Below are 16,591 nucleotides of genomic sequence, written 5' to 3'. Positions count from 1 at the left end.
TTCCTCCCATCTCACCCTGTTTCTTTGCTTCTTTTTCTGCTTCTCCTCAGCGGGATGAAGGCGCAATACATTTCGCACAGGAACTGTTTCTGTTTGTGTTGTAGTTTGAGTTGGCTGAGAAGTCTCCGAAGGCATTTTGAACTGCCTTTTTTTGTATTTACTAGAAATATTAGTACCAAAACTCCGGTGCAAGGGGGTACTCAAAATAATAATCTACAAACTAAACACTAATTGCTGGGTAAAGAGATTGTCTCGAGGCCTGCGGCTTGTCCAATTCTTCCACGAGATCATTCAAATAAGCGGAAATCGTACTGATGAGCTCGCGATGCTTGTAAAATTGCGCCCATTGCTCAGCGTCCTCAGAATCCGACTCAGAGTCCGAACCATCATAATAGCTCGAATGGTCGTCGTCGTCCTCATCTGACGAGTCGGATAGCTCAACGGCAGCAAGCCTATCAACAAGCTCCGCCTCCGTGGATCTTTGTGTGGAGCTCACATTCAGCCGTTTCACGTGATCAGAGTCGGACATGTTGACGTGAGGAGTCTTAGAAGGCAGCATTGGGTAGAGCTGGCCACTACCAGCACCAGCCGGTTTTAGATGGAATTGGTCGTAGGACATGGAGTTCGACATGTGGCTGAAGTAAGACGAAGCCTCCATCAAGTCCTGCTGAGAGTGGAATCCGCCGTATCTCGAGTTGTGCAGCGGCGGAAGTGAGAAATCAGCAGAAGGACGAGAGCCTGGCATCATGGTAGCATCGAATCCATTCAGCTTGTGGGCGACCTCTGGATTGTAGGTTGGCTGGAATTTCGAGCGTTTCAAATCCTCGTACAAGGTCGGAACATTCCAAGAAAGATCAAATTTGCGCTTTCTGTTCTCGATCGGCTGAGAAGCGGGAGCGGGCGGAGGAAGAGCGTAAGGGTGAGGAAGAGGAGGGTGGTCGTAGACGGGATAGCCGTAAATCCAGTTTGTTCTCGAATAATCGTTGAATTGCTTCTCTCGCTTGGAAGCATTCTTTTTCGAGTCGTCAAAGTGTGTTTTGGTGTGTTTCTTGAGGTCCTGAGGCCTCTTGAATTTTTTCGAACACATGTTACAGGCAAAAGGCTTCAAAGGAATGTGCACTCTGACATGGGAGGTTATATGGTCCCGTTTGACGGTAACTACGCGACAACCGTCCCACTGGCAACTGAGTTCGAGGTTCTTATTCGACTTTCTACCCACATGAGAGTCGCAAACGTGTTGATAAAGAGTTTTCGCATCATCACAGAATTTTGTGCAATCTTTCCACTTACATTGCAAAGGACCCTCGTCTCCGTTTTTCTCGCCCCTCGCGAGCGGAAAAGACTGGGTTGGAAGTGACAAAGATGGAAGTTGAGCTATCTGATGTCCCTGAGAAGCCTGGGAGACCTGAGGAATTTGAGGCACCTGTGGCCTAAAAGTTGGATAAAGGTATCTTGACTGCGAGTCGAACGGGTGACATGCGGCATCCAAAGCGGATATATTGGGTAGCATCGTTCCTAAAGTAGAGTTATTCGTGGCGTTGACATTCTGCTTAATGTGCGGAGAGCTTGTGCTCTGCATACCTGGCGGAGAGTCAGGGTCTGAGGACACCTCTGTGTACGAGGAGATGGAACCTATCGGAGAACCGGTGGACTCCGTAGAGTGCGACTTTCTTGAAGTTCTGTCGTTACCCTCACGAGGATGGTCAGAATCTGCATTCAAATATGCCACAGGATGGACGTTCAGCGTGGACTTGCTCATGGGGAAAAATAATTGAAATAAAGTGGTCAAAAAAATAGGCGAAGCAGAGCTAATTTATAATTAAGAGGATTTCTTGGCATAAATTTTATTGAGAATTATACATTGTTTATGAGTTTTGAAAAGGCTGAAAAAACGAACCATGCTGATTAGTCCAGTGACATGAACCCTGTTTGATCGGCCCAGACCCGAAATTATTATCTCTGGACAAGCTTCCAACAACTAGAGCTGCGCTTTTCTCCATGGGGATGGATGTCACTGGACAACACCTCCCACCTATCAGGCGTCAGGGTTTGCTACCCGAAGCACTTTCCTGCTGTAATCGACCTGGTCACTCAGGCTTCGAGTAGAGTAATTATTATTATTGTAAAGTTCACTGTGGGGGTCCAATCTCTGGTCAACCATCACCATGTCTGAGAGTGGTGTTGGCCGTTGGACAGCAGTGGGAGTCGAGCTCGATTTGCGGTGAAGCGTGAACATAGAGCCCCTTTTTGCTGAGGCAGACGGAGGTGGACTTGTTGGTGTTGGGGTGTTTGGCAGCGTGCCGATAATGACGGGCTTCTCGAAGTTTTCTGTGTCTGACTCAATGGTGATCGGTCCTTCATGCTTGTTCAAGTACAGTCTTCTAAGAATGAAAGTCAGAAGTAGTATCAGAGCGAGAGATACAATGCCAACCACCGAAAAGACTGCGGCGACTTTTCCTTTGTGATCAAAAAATGACGTGCTATTTTTGCTTGTGGCAATAGGTGTGCCGGACAGCGAGCTTTGGTTGATCTCGGTGGCTGACGATGCTGGCGTGTAGGTGATGGTTGTTTTAATCATCGTTGTTACTAGAGCTGTGGAGATGCCTAATCCCTGTGCAGAGCTGAGGTACGATGAGGTGGAGAACGCAAGCAATTGTGACAAGGACGATGACAACGACGATGAGGCAGGAGACGACGATGTAGAGACTGACGAGGACTGTTCTGACGAGGCAGAAGTCATGGAGGGAAGTGAGGAGGAGGAGGAGGAGGAGGAGGAGGAGGAGGAAGTAGTCGAAAAGGAGGAGTGGGGAAGAGGACGGAGGTGTGGTCGACGACGCGGTGAGGGAAGCGGCGGATTTTGACGATGATGACAAGTCCGTGGTTGTGGAGGCCTGCTCCAGTTCAGACGAAGATGAAGCAGAATTTGCACCCACATATGTGGAATCCGAGGACGGTGTTTCACTTGAGCTGGTTTCGGAAGAAGAAGACAATCCACTGTCGGCGGTCGAGCTGGATGTGATCCCACCAGTAGAACTTGATGGGCCGGTGGAGGTGCTTGAAGACTCCAGGTCATTAGAATTGTTTGCCAGCTGGATGTATCCGTAATAGCCATCTCCTCCGCAGTTCTCGTATCCATATCCTGGACAACTAGTGTCGCAATTATCTAGGTCACTGGTGTCTTCTGGCGCCGTATCTGAGCACCAACAGTTCTTTCCTTGGACAATGGCGTAGCGGTATTGGTTACAAAAGTTGGAACAGTACCCGTTTGACATCCAAACATCATTAGTGGTCACAGATCCAGTGTTTTCCCTAGAGCATAGCGCCTGCTCCAAGGCAGACCCAAAGGACACCAAGAAGAACCAGATCAACATGAAGAAGCGGGTCAGCCCAATAAGTCTGCCAATAAGTATATATCACGGGCTTTTCTGGGAGGGAAGGCCTGTTCCAAATATTTAAAAAGATTATCCGTGCATACTGTGATCAACATCATTTCCCAATTCGGAAGACAGCTCCCCAATAAGGAAGAATTCTTGTAAAAACGTGCAAATTCTATTTACTTTACGAGAGTGGCTGCATCGAAAGGCATTTGATGCAAATTTAGCGGCCGCTATCCTAAAGTGGAATACATGTACTCTTTTATGTTTGGCATTTTCTCCTGGATTCCATTCAGATGATGATACAGTTAATACACAGATGAAAGAAAAGAACGCACACGCCCCCACTGCGACCATCATTTGAGCGCCTTCTTGAGCTTGGCAAAAAACCCAGTCTTCTTCTTTGGAGACGGAGAGCTTGCGGTCTTTGGTTCTGTCTTTGCAACTGGTGCAGTTTTCGCAGCTGTCTCGGCTGCACTAGGCTCTTTTTCGGTCTCAGGAATCTGCTCAGCTTCGTCCTTTTTAACCTTCGACACCACTCTTTTGACGTACTTGGTCTTTTTGGCGCCCGTCTCAGAAGCCTCGCTCGCAGCTGTCTCAGCTGTATCTTGAGTGCTTGGGCTGGTTACCTCGTCTGCGACGGCGGTCTCGGTCTGGGAAGTTGTTGGCTCCGAAGGTGCGTTCAGTGTCTTTGGGTCCACGTCTCTGACCTCATTAAAAGCCGATATCGACTGTGGGTCCTGTGGGATCACAACTCCAGGTCCTGAGGCCGCAACTGCACCGGTTTCCGGGGCCTCTGTAGCATTACTGGAGCCCTCAATCCCTGAAACTTTTGAATGCCCTGCAGGGTCCAGAGTTTTGGCAGCCTCAGTGGATGTAGTGGCGGTGGTAGTTCCGGCAGGCGCACTCTTGGACGAGTCACAAGGCTCGTTAAGCGTCTTTGGGTCAACATCTCTCACTTCCGAAAAAGCAGAGATCGAATGCGGATTGGCTGGAACCACAACACCGGGCTCTCCCAGCGTCACCTGTTGACCTTCGGACGAAGGAAGAACAGTGGGCTTGTACTCTGCATCTCCCGTTTCAGCATTGCTCTTTGATGTGAAAGCATTTGCACCAACCAATGGCACTGTCATGCCTCCCGCCTCAGGAATTCTTGTGGAATTTGAGCCCTGAACAGATTCAACGTCCTTTGCATACAAGACGTTGTTCTTGTTTCCCGACTCATCGGTTTCGGTTTTGTAGTTTTCGCTTGTGGTCCATTTGCCGTCCACAACAAACTTGAAAGCCACTTTCTCAGTGTCCTTGGGAAATGGAAATGACAGAGTAAAGGAGCCGTCACCCTTCTTGATAAGAGGCAACGATTGAGACCAGTTATCAAAGGACCCCGTCAAAATGACAGACTCAGGACCGGAAGGCCTACAATGTTAGCTCCACTGTATAATGAAATTGAAGTTGATACTAACCAAGTGAATTCGTGGTATGACATTGTAAATTATATTTATTTTATCACGCCTTTTAGTTAGGTTGTGCTGCTCACTTGCTATTTATTGGTTTAGATAAATTAATTTTTTGCCCCACCGTTTTTTTTTTAAACCTGTCTGAGTATATATCCCTTATTCTACATTAAAACACATCCCTTACTTTTAACCTGGGTCTCTTCTTCATCTATAGGCTCCTTGCTGTCTTCGATCTGGTCAATCACGGCATTAAACGCCTCTTGCACGTTGTAGTTATTTTTGGCAGAACACTCAAAGCAGGGAACGTTACCGAAGCTTCTCGCCAGCTGTTTCAATTCCGCCTCCGTAACCTGTCGCTGAAAATCCAAATCGCTTTTGTTGCCCACAATCACGATCGGAGGGCCATCTTCCACCGAGCTGATTCCCAGCCCATCAAGGATCTTGTCTCGCACAACAGCCAGCATGTCGAAAGACTGTCTTGAATTTATAGAATAAACCAGCATATACCCATGAACCCCAATTAACAACTTATTATGCAAAGTAGAAAACTCATCCTGACCAGCAGTGTCCATGATTTCAAGTGAATAATCTATTCCCTTATACTTGACCTCCTTCTTCAACTGATTCTCTATCGTCGGAAAGTAATGGTCATTAAAAGGCTCTTCAGCAAACTGGGCAGCCAAAGAAGACTTTCCCACAGCCCGTGCGCCAACCAGTGCAATCTTCCGTTCTTTACTCATCGCTGTTCATAACTTTCTAAATAAATTGAATCAAATATTTACTCAGTCTTTTCTTTTTCTAACCGTTATATGATTGGCAGATTATTATTTTATTACATCTTGGCCCATTTCAAACACTCCAACGCAGAAACCACAATCACTATGGTGACCGGCAATGTCAGAATCGCGTACCCGTAGAAAAGCACGCCCACCATCTCCCTCTCGAACACTTCGTTCAGCTGGCAGATTTGCGACAATTGGATAGCTGGAGGAGATGTGATAAGCAAAAAGGAAGTGACCAAAAAAATCGGATCGTCAAGAATGCTCAGCCCCACATACTTGGCGCATAGCGTGATGATGGGGAGAAGCACAATGGACGGAAGCACCATCCTTGATACAAGCGATCCGAACACGATTTTGGAGTAGTGGGGGCTAGCGGGAGGAATATCCTGGGACGGAGCTAAATTTGCTCCCAATACCACCAGGATCAGTGGAATTGAGACCGATCCAAGTTGCTTTATTGCTAAAGCCAGTGTGTTTTGGATGAATCCCTGCTTTTCGTAAAACTCGTATCTGATTTGAGGCACGCTGGCGACAATGATGGCGATCAACATGGACCACAAAGGTGGATTCATAGCGGAGAGGAATTTGCTCCAGATCCTAAGTAGCAACGGCCTTTTGTCATCTGCCTGCTGGTTTTCGGTCTCCACGTCGATATTGGCGCTCTTTGAGAGGCTCTCGTGAGAAGATATCGAGGAACCTTCGCTCCACCTACCGGGATTAGGAGGCGGGTGGCTGAGCAATCCCTGTTCTTCGTTAGAGTGTTCGTCTGTCGATCCATAGCTGGATGGCCTATGGGTCTCTAGAGACTGGCTCTCGGGATCGTCATTGAGAGCAATCTCCACAGAGGGAGAACGTTTTTTCAACAACGTGTTGTAACCCCAAGACCATCTGAGCACTTGTCCTAGTTGCTGGAAAATGAGCAAGTAAATCAAACCTCTGGAGGCGATCTGGTCCGGCGTGTCATTTTCGATCTCGTCCCATTCAAGACCCGGCAAGGTGTATGCAAGCGCCAAAGTCAGAGACACGGGCAGAGAGTTCGAATTACCAAAGACAGCCATGGCTGTGACAAAATTGGCCTCGGGCTCGGGCAGCCCAAGAAGGGACGACATCCAGATGGAGGCAACGTAGGAGATTCCTGTGATGAGTGCGTAGAATATAGGAATGACAATAACCTCGAGCACTTTCTGAAACGACAGAGAGGAGGCCAATTTCGAAAAGATAAGGGCTGGCGTGAAGAGGTCGACATTCAGCCGGGAAATGATTTTTGTGGCTTCATTGTTGAGGAGACCTGTTTTTGCGGCCCAAAAGCCCGCTAGACAGATGATAACAACTTCAGTAACAGCCTGAAAGGTCAAGAAAGTAATCTGCTGGTAGGATAATCCGTCACTGGCGACTGCCATGAAATACGATTCCGCAAACATATGAAACGGCTCAGGGCGCTCTGAATGCTCTGGATGATAGCAATGTTGTTGACGACTCTGGATCTCTGGATGAATAGATTGTTGATTTGGCGAAGTCAGTACACGGAGCTAGAAAGTCCAAACTGTTTCAATTAAAAAGAGAGTGTCTGTTAAAGAAGGAATTTTAGCCTGAGAGGCGACCAATCTTGGCGCAGTTTGGTGGTAGCAAAAAATAATTAATTACACGGCCTTGAAAAGCACCTTGGCGTTGCCAACATCGTGCTGAATGTTAAATCACTAGAAAACCTATAGAAGTAAATCGCTGATGCTCATTTTGCGCTTGATGTCTGTTTCGGAGGCCACAGGGTGCTCAGCTTTGGACTTGTACGGGATTTCGAGTGCTCTTGGGGGGTATTGGTATTGGTACTGGCTGCTGATAAGCGAGGTGGACGAAGCTAGCGGACTGATAGGGAAATTCGAAGATGAAAAGGACGACGACGCGGAAGACGACGAGGACGACACGGTCGACACAATGGAGGTGTAGAACGGATTGGCGTCCAGGTTCTCTGCTGCTCTGAGAACAGAAAGCAGGCCGTCCGCTTTGGGCTTGGTGGTCTTGATCTGGAACGAGTCTGCTGCCGGACCTGCCGCAACGGACGACACAAAAAATCCAGTCTCCGGACCCTTGTTCCGGGTGATAATGCTAGGAGACAGAGGGGGCAGCGACTTGCCATACTCGAACTCCTGAGACCGGGAGCGCGGTTTTTTGCCGACCCTGGCGTGGGCGGAGGGAACAGAGGCGGAAGAGATGGATTTTTTGCGCTTGTTGCTTCTCTTCTTCTTCAAGTCGTCGTCTTTCACCTTCAGGCGGAGCATTCCAAAGCCCTTTTCGTACGGTTTCAAACACTCGTCGACAAAGGACTCGCCAAACATGGGAACAAGGGCGTATCTGATTTTGTAGCAAAATCTGGCGGCCAGTTTGCGCGCTAATTCAAAAGGTATCCAGGTCCCCTGGATCTTCAAAAATCCGCCACGCACGCGCTTGAGGTCGGGCTCGAGCTCGGGCGATGAGTCGACCAGTTTCACGATGTCGGCTTTCGAGTTGCCTATGGCCTTCCAAAGCCCTGTGAGATGTACCAGGCCGGAGGAGTAGTCCCAGATGATCCAGGACTCGTTGATCTTGTACTCAAATACCGTCAAGTAGTTGCGCGGATCGATGGAGGTCGAGTACTTGCGCTTCGTGATAGACGAAACGGAAGGGATAATCTCTTGTTGTTCCTTCGGGATCCGAGCCAGCACGGCCGGAGGGATCTGCCGGATGGGGTATCTGACCGGGTTTGGTGAGTCGGTTTGAAGCATTTTCTCACACAGAGATAAAGCCTTTTCAAATGGGTGAGGAGGAAAACTTGTAAATGTAGTTGCTCAAATTGTCGCAAAATAAATGCCGTTATCTCGAGGAGATAAGTATCTGCACGTAAAAAAATTGCCAGATAAGAAGAGATAAGATAAAAGGGATGGCCCGTGCCGAGCTAACGAGGGCTCTGGGATCGTCGTTGAATGTGCCTGGATCGTCTGCAACTGCCAGAGGTTTATTTTAGTGACTATATATATTTGGTGTTGGCCACAAAGTCCTTTGGTGGTGTCACGGGCTTGATGCCACACCTCCCGAATTACTAGCTGCATGCCGTGCCATAATTCTTGAGCCTGACTAGCCATTTTTATTTTCGCCCCGCCTAAAACTGAACAGTCCCGACAAATACTTGCGATCTTCGTCTTTGATTCTGCTGAACAGGTTCCGAATCACGTTCGTCCGGACCAGGCTAGAGCCGACGTGTTTGGGCTCGAAAAAGTTAAATAATTCGTCATCGGTCCCGCGATCAAATATCTTGTAGGCATTAGTGGCCCGGAAAGCGGCAACAAACGGATTGCCAAACTGCTCGATCTCGTTTGCAAACGAACTCAGCTGCTGCACATTTTCCAGCCTGGACATGTTGCGGAAGTTGTCGTACTTGATGCTCGACAGCATCCCGATTAGGTAATCCTCAAAGTTGTACCGGATAAAGTCATCGCCGCCCCGGTACGACTGCGATTCCATCGGACTGTTTGCCAGCGACACGCTCACCTCGTCGGCAGCCAGCACCTCGTCGCTCAGCGAGTCGACAAAGCGACGATCTGCGCTGGTGAGTGCTACTTTCTCCTTCAACTGCGGGCTCAGCAGCTCGACACTCGCGTCGTCGAGATTTACCACGAGATCGGCATATTGCGTTTTCTGGTGTAGTATTATGTCATTTGAGCAGCCGACCAGATACCAGCTGGTGTTCTCGTTGGTCAGGTACCCGATCTGCTGCAGAGTCAAGTACGGCTGGAAAAAGCCTCCCCTGCCGAATATTCGCAACGGAAGGCCCATGAATGCCAGCATAGACTGTCTGTCGCTGCTTTTCAATGAAGTAGGCTTCTCGACCTGTCCGGGATCGGTCCCTGTCAATGGACTTCCGCTGTCGGAAAGATGGAGCAACAAGTTCGGTATGAGTGAGAGAAGCGAGTATTGGAAATTAGAGAGACGGTTGAGGTTTTTCGAGTACACGAGAATGCGCTGCTCAAGCAGCAACGCTTTGTAGACGACCAACAAATTCCGTTTGAACGTCACCACCAGCTCTTTCAGATTAAGTCCCGTGTAGAAGTCGCTTTCCTTGATGACTTTCACGTTGTCCTGGGACACAGGGGTCTCGTACAGATCGTCGTCTTCAACCTTAAAGCCGTGAGAATTGTACACTGTGGTCACGTTTTCAAAAAGGGCTTTGATTATAGACTTGTCGTGGAAGTTGTGCTGGTCAAAGTAGCTCATGGTGATTATGCTTAATTTCTCCTTTAGTTGGATTGGGATCGGGTATCGCGTGATCATCACCACGCTTTTCTGGATAATAGACCGCTTGAAGTCCGCACCGTCCGCCAATGCGCTGCTGTTCAGCTGACGCACGCAAGCGCATCCAAAAAGGGTCGTGAGGTCGTAATGCTTCTCTGTCTTTTCCTCGGGAAGTGGAGGACATGTGTGATTTTTCTCGTCGTAGACGAGCGTAAAATTCGTGAATGTTTCATCAAACAAGTGTGCACCGTCCGGAAGTCCCTGGAAGGGCAGCTGCGGCCATATTTGCGCAAACTTGGCCGCCATAGAGGCCTGGTTGTATTCGTTTGTGCGGTCGTCGAGCCAATATTCTATCTCTGGGCCATGAACGTGGTCGAAATCAACAATGCACAGTCCAATGACAAACGACGACTCGTATGTGGGCGGTACCGCATCTGACCAGGGATTCTCCAGATCATGGGACATGAGACCAGAATATACGTAAACGAAAAAAAACATTAAATTTTAACCCTAAATACCGGTTACAGTTTTGCTAGAAGTTTGGACGCCGTCGAGACATTGACTTCTCCTCCCTCCTCGTCAGCCACAAACTCGACAATTCCGCTGCGGTTGACAATCACGGCCAATCTGCTGGATCTAGTTCCCAGGCCCAGGTCTCCCAAATCAATAGGAGAGCCCAGCTTCTTGGAAAGGTCCAGATACGGGTCTGACACAAAGAGGATCTTATTGGAAGTAGCTCCTAGTTTTTCTCTCCAGGCACGAAGCACGAACGGATCGTTCTGCGTCACCACAAGAATGAAGTCGACTCCTTTGGAAGCAAAGTTCTGCACTTTCTGGATGTACTCTGGAAGGTGCTGGTTGGTGCAAGGCGGAGTGAATGCACCAGGAACACTGACCACCACGAACTTCTTGCTCTTTGTGGCTGCCTTCAGATCAAAGGGCTTAGGTTCGCCCTCTGGGGACGAGATAAAGAGCGTGCTCACGTTTGTAGGGAATTTGTCGCCTCTCTTAACAACCATATTCAACCTGAGAGCTCCGGCTTATTCGGACGGTCTTATATAGCGCCAGTCTCGCGTAAAATAGCCGATGACAACTGTGGTGTGGGGAAAACCGCACCCCTGTGCTGCGATGTTTGGTAGCCTACGCTCCTTTTTCTATCGACGCGACGACGACGCATGTATTCTATCTTACAATGTCAACGAACTGTTTACATAGCTCACAATTGGACGTTCTCCGGCAATCTCCACCACTTTATCGAACCAGCCAAGTAGCACTCCGCCCGACTTTTGCCCCTCTTTCATGCTCATGAGCGAGTACAGCAATTTGACCAGGGTGTCTGTTTCGTCCATATCCAGGCTCCTCACAATGTTGGGGATTTCGCTCTGTCTCACAGAAACAAACGCGTTCAGCACCGCTTGTAAGTAAGACGTCTTCAGAGCGCTGTCGGAGCCGTACGGAGGCTGTGCAACACACAGCTTGATGGCACCCAGAGCGTCGCCTCTGGACACGCTGGAGCGCATCTCTGTCACCAGCGAGTCCAACTGCTGAGCAGAGTATGCAGGCACATCAATTGGGTCTGGCTCGTACTGCAAATCCGGGTCGTACTGGTCGACGTCAATTCTTCTCCAATCCTCCATGATGAGTGTATGTGTTTTTTCGATAGCTGGACTTTTTTTAAAAATTCGAGGTCGATCGGCCTTTTGTGTGCATCATGTCGCTCCAGGATTATCTCAAGAAATATGTCTCTGAGGAACCTCAGGAGCAGGGATCAGAGTCGGATCTGTCCGAGACAGAGGAAGGGCCTGTTATTGTCGAGAAAAAGGTGCAGTCAAAGGGTTGGACGTCAGTAGAGACGAAGGAGACCGCAGGCCCGCGACCGAATCTCATGCAGGACGGCTCGCTTCCAGGTCTCAAGACTGGGGAGGATATTAAACGGTCGATGGAGATGAAACAGCGTCAACTGGAAGACGAGAAGCGCAAGGTCCAGCAGCACTACGATCCAAATAATGTCGAGACGGTCTACCGAGATGCCACTGGGCGGAGGTTGTCCAAATTTGAGGACCCAGACGCACAAAGAAAGGCCGATGAGGAACGGAAACAAGAAGAAATCAAGCGAATCAATGAGAGCGAGTACACAGCGATCCGAAAACAAAGGGAAGAACAGCGATTAAAGCAGATAGAAACAGAGACACAGGAGAGCATTGATCTCCAGAAAAAACAGATGGTAAACGACGAGGACCCTGCATTGCTGTTTGACTCGAATCTACAGAGCCGCAAAAGAAAGCTCACCAATTTGAGCGCGACAGGCAGAAAACTATACGCAGAAACCGGATATCCAGACAATAGGTTTGGTATACGGCCTGGCTGGCGTTGGGACGGAGTGAACCGCACCAACGGGTTCGAACAGCGGTGGTTCGAAAGACGGCAGGAACTGGAGCAAAACGAACTTCTAAAGTACACATTACAGGAAGATATATAACTCAAGCCTCTTCTTTTTTGGCGACCTTTGCCTTCTGCTTATGCTGGGGCTTTTTCGTAGATCTGTTGGTCTGCTTGTTGGCCGGTTTGGTGGCAGGCCTGCCTGCAGCCTTCTGTGGTTTCTGGCTTTTGAGCATGCCCATGAGCTCCTGCGAGCCGTTGGTGTTAGCAGGCAGAGGCATAGGTAATGGGAGTCCAGGAGGAACGCCCATCATGGAGTGTGGACCTCTCAGAGGAGCCGTTGGCTGCATCACGTTACCAAGAACAGAGTTGAACACATTTTGAGCCACTCTATTTTTCTTCGAGAGGCTTGACAGGGCCGGGTCGGCCGAGTCCTTGGCCTCGCCCTGAGTGTCGCTCTTCTTGATCACGTTTAGCAGTTCCTTCTTGTTTCTGAGTTCGTTCTCCTTTTCTTGTTTCTTCTTCAGCAAATAGCGCTTCTTGACCTCGCTCAAGTCTCCCTGGGCAGTCTTGGAGGAGGCCTTTGAGTGGTAAATGAACTGCTTGTCAGTCAAGTTTAGCAACACAGAGGAATCCAGCGTCAGTCCTCTTTGAGTCTTCAGCCTGCCACCAAAGGTATTACCAGTGAGCAGAGGCTGGTCGAATAGAACTTGTAGCTCGACCTTGGACTCAAGCGATCTGATGCCTATCACAGTTCCCTTGGAGAACAGCGGAACATTACCCGAGTCCAACACATAGACAACACGGTCTCCAAGAGAGAAGTGCTGCTTTTTGAGCAACTGGAACGACTGCGACGGAGCCAAAACAGCATTTCGTGGAATTCCCTTGATTCCCTTGGTATCCAGAGGCTGTGGCTTTGCCATATAGTCGATGATCTGTTGCTCCAGCTCGGCAACGCCAATTTTGGTGAACGACTCAGATTCCAGGCTCACAGTGACAAACGTGGACTTTTTCTCTTTGAGGAACGACTGCACAGCATCCAGCTTCGCTCTGAGCTTATCTGGCTCGGCAATCTTGAATATTTCGTTAGCGCTCGGAATAGAAGATCCCTTGTGTTCCATCAGGGCTTTGAAAACCTCAGGGAATTTCTTCGTGTACTCCTGGATCAGGCTGATAGCCAGATCGCTGTACTCCCAGTATCTATCATTTCTTCTTGTGTATCCCAACACTTTCATCTTCTTACCCTCAAACTTCAGTGGAAGGCCAATGTCGTATCTTCTTCCACCAGGTCCTTCTACCGCATAAGAAGACGTCATCTTGGACAGGAACAGAGGAGAGAATTTCAGAATTTTGGCTACGGTCGACGACGGATGGTATCTGATGGCTTTCTTCTCATGCTGTGCTCTCAGGACACCAAAGTTGGGCTCTGCCTTCTTGGAAATTCTCGACACCTTCAAGGTGAGCTTGTTGTTCTCGTGATCAATAACATCTGCGGGAGCACCGTATGCAAAAGCACCAAGGAATACAACTGTCGAGTTCTTCGGAAATTCCTCCTCTATAGGAACGGGAGGTCTTGCCTCAAATCTCGCATCTTTGTTGATCACCTCATCCACTATTAATTGAATAGGATAGCATTCGATTTCTTTCGCGTATGTTTTCACAAAGGCTCCTTGTTCGTTTCGGATCAGCCCACTGACAGCTCTAACATAGACCAATCCTTCAATAGGATTCTTTGTGGAGGAAGTTTTGGTGCCATCTTCAGATTCGCCATCAGCTTCTGCAGCTTGGAATCGAACGCCTTTGTTGGTCTGCAGTTTGTGGTACAAAAGAGATCTTGTCTTTTCAAAATCGTCTCTTTCAAATGGCTCCAGCGGAGACGAGACAACTTTCGGCACAGATCCCATCTTCACTTTCTCGTATTTCATAAGGTTGTCAGTCACGTAAACAACCTTGGCCTCCCTCAAAAATGGCCATTTCGTATAAACAATCTGTCCGACATACTCCTTGGCAAATTGTTCCACTGTCAAACTGCCGTGTAGATTTTCCAGCGTCAACATTAGTGTCATGGCTTTCGATGGCTGTTGGAACACCACGACATTGGCATATTCAAGGTTGTACTGACATGGGATGGTTTTCAGAGATGGGAAGCCAGCTAAAGCTTCTCTGCCAAACTTGGCACCTTTACACAAGCCAAAATTCAGTTTCAGACCTTCAAGTGAAGGCAAGTGGAACTCGGTCTCCGTGCAGTGAGACTCGAAGTCACTGAACGATGCAGGCAAAGGAGACTTGATGAGGTGCTTGATTTGAGGATTGAAATGGAACTGCAAGTCGGTACCAAAGGTGTTTCTTCGTTTCTCTTCAGGGCTCAATTTAGAGTCAAACGGAGCCATCGCTTCAATCAGCCTTTTCTCATCCACAAAAGACAAAAGAACAACTGCCTCCCATGGCGCCTTCTTGCCATTCATATCAACTTCACAGTCATCGGGATAGAAATCTATGATTGGGGAGTTGGAGTCCGTCATCAGCGGTCTGTAGACAGTAGGAATCAGTTCTTTAGACCTGGCAGGCAAAACAGCCATCAGCTGTTGGAAAGGCTTAAATGGATGGCCCTTTTCAAAATTAATCTTCACATTTAGACCCTTGCTAACATCAGAAATGCGCGGAGCATAGTGGTACCTGTAATACCAGGGCCAGGATGAAATTCCTTTATAGTAGTAGTTCAAAACCCATTGCAGCCCTTCAATATAGTTCTCAGCCATGTCTCTGATCTTGTCCTCGTCATTCAAAGAAAATCCAACCTTCTTCTTGTAGTATTCATTTTTCCATTTCAAGAATCTAGCATCGTATAGATCCTTTTGCGATTCCAGCGTCTCTTCGTCCTCAACAACAATGGCACTCTGGTACTTCTTAATAACTCTTCTAATTCCTTCCACTCTTTCATTGAATTCTTCGTCAGTCTCGTCGGGATTGATGCCATCGACATCCAATCTGGCAGTATATGTGTCCTGAGACTTGCTGTGGATAACCACAACACCTAGTTCAAATAAGAACTTGGCAATGACGTCTCTATTGATCTCACTGTCGAACGCTTCACGTGGAAGAGGAAGTTCAGGAACTTTAGACTCGTCTTCTAGCATGGCTTTGACGTCAAATTTCTCTGAATAGACGCGATATATCCACTCTCTCACAAGTCCAACAAACTTCTTCTGCTGTTTAAGCAACAACTCTTTACCCTGTCTAAGTCTCTTCTTCATTCCTTGCTTCGAAATATTGTCAAGCTGCTTGTTGAACCACTCGACGTCGACTTCACCTTTCTCAAAATTCTCCAGCTCAAAAACGGATAAATATTCCAGCCACTTTCCGAACCGCTGGAGATTGATAGTTCCAAACTCATTGATGTATCCGTCCATGTCTCTGATAGCTTCTTTGAAAGTCTCAATCAAAAGCGGGAAAGCACCTTTGTTCAAATGCAAATCCGGCAAGTTCGGCAGGAAGTCGTTTCCTATCACGTACATGATAAGAATGAAGTCGTCAATGATACGCTCAAAGTCGTACTCGAATGAAAGCTGGTCTTGCAGATCCTGGAATTCCAGTTCCATGTATTCTCTGACCAGCGAGATATGGAGCAAGAAGAATGTCTGGTGCGTAAGGTCGTCGTCGGAATGAGAGTTGGCTTTAGGACCAAAAGTCACTTCCTCTCTCAACAGAGCAAAGTGCGGTTCATGAGCGACAAGGCCCAGCATAATCAGATCCGCGTCCAAACCATAGACACAGTGTCTGGTGTTAGGATCGTAGCCAGGCTGAGCTTTCTGCGTCCTGATGAAGTCCATGATCTTGTGCTCTCCTTCACCGGGAACCTCGTGGCCGGACAGAATGATACGCATATTCTGCCACCTCGAGTCCGAGGAAGCTTTCTGATTAATGTAGAATTTCAAATTCTGGGTCAATTTTGCCATAAACTCTGTGCCTGGAGTAATTGCGTTGGAGTCAAAAGGGGGTTCCTTAGGAATTTCTTTCCCTTCTTTGATAGCTTTCTCCAAGTTCTGCTCGGCCTCAATCGCACTTCGGAACCGTCTAGCACGCTGCTGATTCATTTTTGCTCTAGGAGCAACTCCATCAATAGCCATGTAAAAGACTTTCTGAGGCTTGATGATGTTGAACAGATGATCAATGTAGGCAAAAATGGCACCAAACATTTGATCGTCTGTCATTCTAAGCAATGAACTGTCGTTGGTATGCGTGCAGGTATGCAAAATGGAATTCATATCGAGATAGAGGTTGTCAAACTCTGGAACGGGTGTCGACCCATCAATCTCGTTCGATATCAGTGGCCATC

General features: G+C 48.2%; 12 protein-coding genes across 12 annotated transcripts; 2 read left to right on the top strand and 10 right to left on the bottom strand.

Moving 5' to 3' along the window:
- Positions 1-220: 220 nt before the first annotated feature.
- Positions 221-1,759, bottom strand: OGAPODRAFT_13190 (uncharacterized protein; the record flags this gene model as incomplete). Its single annotated transcript, XM_018353355.1, has 1 exon — positions 221-1,759. The coding sequence occupies one exon, from the start codon at positions 1,757-1,759 to the stop codon at positions 221-223; it is 1,539 nt and encodes a 512-aa protein (XP_018210682.1).
- An 80-nt stretch (positions 1,760-1,839) lies between these two features.
- Positions 1,840-2,677, bottom strand: OGAPODRAFT_16548 (uncharacterized protein). Its single transcript, XM_018354504.1, has one exon. The coding sequence runs from the start codon at positions 2,576-2,578 to the stop codon at positions 2,036-2,038; it is 543 nt and encodes a 180-aa protein (XP_018210681.1). The 5' UTR covers positions 2,579-2,677; the 3' UTR covers positions 1,840-2,035.
- Positions 1,840-3,437, top strand: OGAPODRAFT_94186 (uncharacterized protein). The gene is made up of 2 exons (XM_018357492.1): positions 1,840-2,803; positions 2,844-3,437. The coding sequence occupies exons 1-2, from the start codon at positions 2,562-2,564 to the stop codon at positions 3,103-3,105; spliced, it is 504 nt and encodes a 167-aa protein (XP_018210680.1). The 5' UTR covers positions 1,840-2,561; the 3' UTR covers positions 3,106-3,437.
- Positions 3,438-3,445: 8 nt separating this feature from the next.
- On the bottom strand, positions 3,446-4,913 carry OGAPODRAFT_16547 (uncharacterized protein). The gene is made up of 2 exons (XM_018354503.1): positions 4,838-4,913; positions 3,446-4,790 (listed from the first exon to the last, which is right to left on the bottom strand). Exons 1-2 carry the CDS (start codon positions 4,858-4,860, stop codon positions 3,731-3,733), a joined length of 1,083 nt encoding a protein of 360 aa, XP_018210679.1. The 5' UTR covers positions 4,861-4,913; the 3' UTR covers positions 3,446-3,730.
- A 40-nt stretch (positions 4,914-4,953) lies between these two features.
- Positions 4,954-5,573, bottom strand: OGAPODRAFT_16546 (uncharacterized protein; the record flags this gene model as incomplete). The annotated part of the gene is made up of 1 exon (XM_018354502.1): positions 4,954-5,573. A coding segment is annotated over one exon (581 nt), but the record flags the coding sequence as incomplete, so codon positions are not given.
- A 45-nt stretch (positions 5,574-5,618) lies between these two features.
- Positions 5,619-7,799, bottom strand: OGAPODRAFT_16545 (uncharacterized protein). The gene has a single exon (XM_018354501.1). The coding sequence runs from the start codon at positions 7,011-7,013 to the stop codon at positions 5,664-5,666; it is 1,350 nt and encodes a 449-aa protein (XP_018210677.1). The 5' UTR covers positions 7,014-7,799; the 3' UTR covers positions 5,619-5,663.
- Positions 7,800-7,937: 138 nt separating this feature from the next.
- Positions 7,938-8,258, bottom strand: OGAPODRAFT_37509 (uncharacterized protein; the record flags this gene model as incomplete). The annotated part of the gene is made up of 1 exon (XM_018355341.1): positions 7,938-8,258. A coding segment is annotated over one exon (321 nt), but the record flags the coding sequence as incomplete, so codon positions are not given.
- A 586-nt stretch (positions 8,259-8,844) lies between these two features.
- On the bottom strand, positions 8,845-10,278 carry OGAPODRAFT_37198 (uncharacterized protein; the record flags this gene model as incomplete). The annotated part of the gene is made up of 3 exons (XM_018355334.1): positions 8,845-9,702; positions 9,763-10,035; positions 10,084-10,278. Coding segments are annotated over 3 exons (1,326 nt in total), but the record flags the coding sequence as incomplete, so codon positions are not given.
- Positions 10,279-10,397: 119 nt separating this feature from the next.
- OGAPODRAFT_8534 (peroxisomal membrane associated protein 20) lies at positions 10,398-10,895 on the bottom strand (the record flags this gene model as incomplete). The annotated part of the gene is made up of 1 exon (XM_018356798.1): positions 10,398-10,895. The coding sequence occupies one exon, from the start codon at positions 10,893-10,895 to the stop codon at positions 10,398-10,400; it is 498 nt and encodes a 165-aa protein (XP_018210674.1).
- A 168-nt stretch (positions 10,896-11,063) lies between these two features.
- On the bottom strand, positions 11,064-11,513 carry OGAPODRAFT_8533 (uncharacterized protein; the record flags this gene model as incomplete). Its single annotated transcript, XM_018356796.1, has 1 exon — positions 11,064-11,513. One exon carries the CDS (start codon positions 11,511-11,513, stop codon positions 11,064-11,066), a length of 450 nt encoding a protein of 149 aa, XP_018210673.1.
- Positions 11,514-11,587: 74 nt separating this feature from the next.
- On the top strand, positions 11,588-16,195 carry OGAPODRAFT_94179 (uncharacterized protein; the record flags this gene model as incomplete). The annotated part of the gene is made up of 2 exons (XM_018357491.1): positions 11,588-12,273; positions 12,314-16,195. The coding sequence occupies 2 exons, from the start codon at positions 11,588-11,590 to the stop codon at positions 12,327-12,329; spliced, it is 702 nt and encodes a 233-aa protein (XP_018210672.1). The 3' UTR covers positions 12,330-16,195.
- OGAPODRAFT_48651 (uncharacterized protein) lies at positions 12,357-16,520 on the bottom strand (the record flags this gene model as incomplete). The annotated part of the gene is made up of 1 exon (XM_018355597.1): positions 12,357-16,520. One exon carries the CDS (start codon positions 16,518-16,520, stop codon positions 12,357-12,359), a length of 4,164 nt encoding a protein of 1,387 aa, XP_018210671.1.
- Between the last annotated feature and the right edge of the window lie 71 nt (positions 16,521-16,591).

The sequence above is a fragment of the Ogataea polymorpha genome (assembly GCF_001664045.1).
Source record: "Ogataea polymorpha strain NCYC 495 leu1.1 chromosome Unknown OGAPOscaffold_4, whole genome shotgun sequence".
In the NCBI taxonomy this organism is placed as follows: domain Eukaryota; kingdom Fungi; phylum Ascomycota; class Pichiomycetes; order Pichiales; family Pichiaceae; genus Ogataea; species Ogataea polymorpha.
Note: the sequence above shows the minus strand (reverse complement) of the source record. Positions and strands in the feature narration are given on the sequence as shown.

Excerpts from the sequence above, each read along its gene's own strand:
- OGAPODRAFT_94186 (XM_018357492.1), top strand. The coding sequence starts at position 2,562 with ATGGTTGTTTTAATCATCGTTGTTACTAGAGCTGTGGAGATGCCTAAT. Across the intron at positions 2,804-2,843 it reads GAAGTAGTCGAAAAGGAGGA|GGAAGCGGCGGATTTTGACG; the intron begins GTGGGGAAGAGG and ends CGACGCGGTGAG.
- OGAPODRAFT_16548 (XM_018354504.1), bottom strand. The coding sequence starts at position 2,578 with ATGATTAAAACAACCATCACCTACACGCCAGCATCGTCAGCCACCGAG.
- OGAPODRAFT_16547 (XM_018354503.1), bottom strand. The coding sequence starts at position 4,860 with ATGTCATACCACGAATTCACTTG. Across the intron at positions 4,791-4,837 it reads TCATACCACGAATTCACTTG|GCCTTCCGGTCCTGAGTCTG; the intron begins GTTAGTATCAAC and ends CTAACATTGTAG.
- OGAPODRAFT_16545 (XM_018354501.1), bottom strand. The coding sequence starts at position 7,013 with ATGGCAGTCGCCAGTGACGGATTATCCTACCAGCAGATTACTTTCTTG.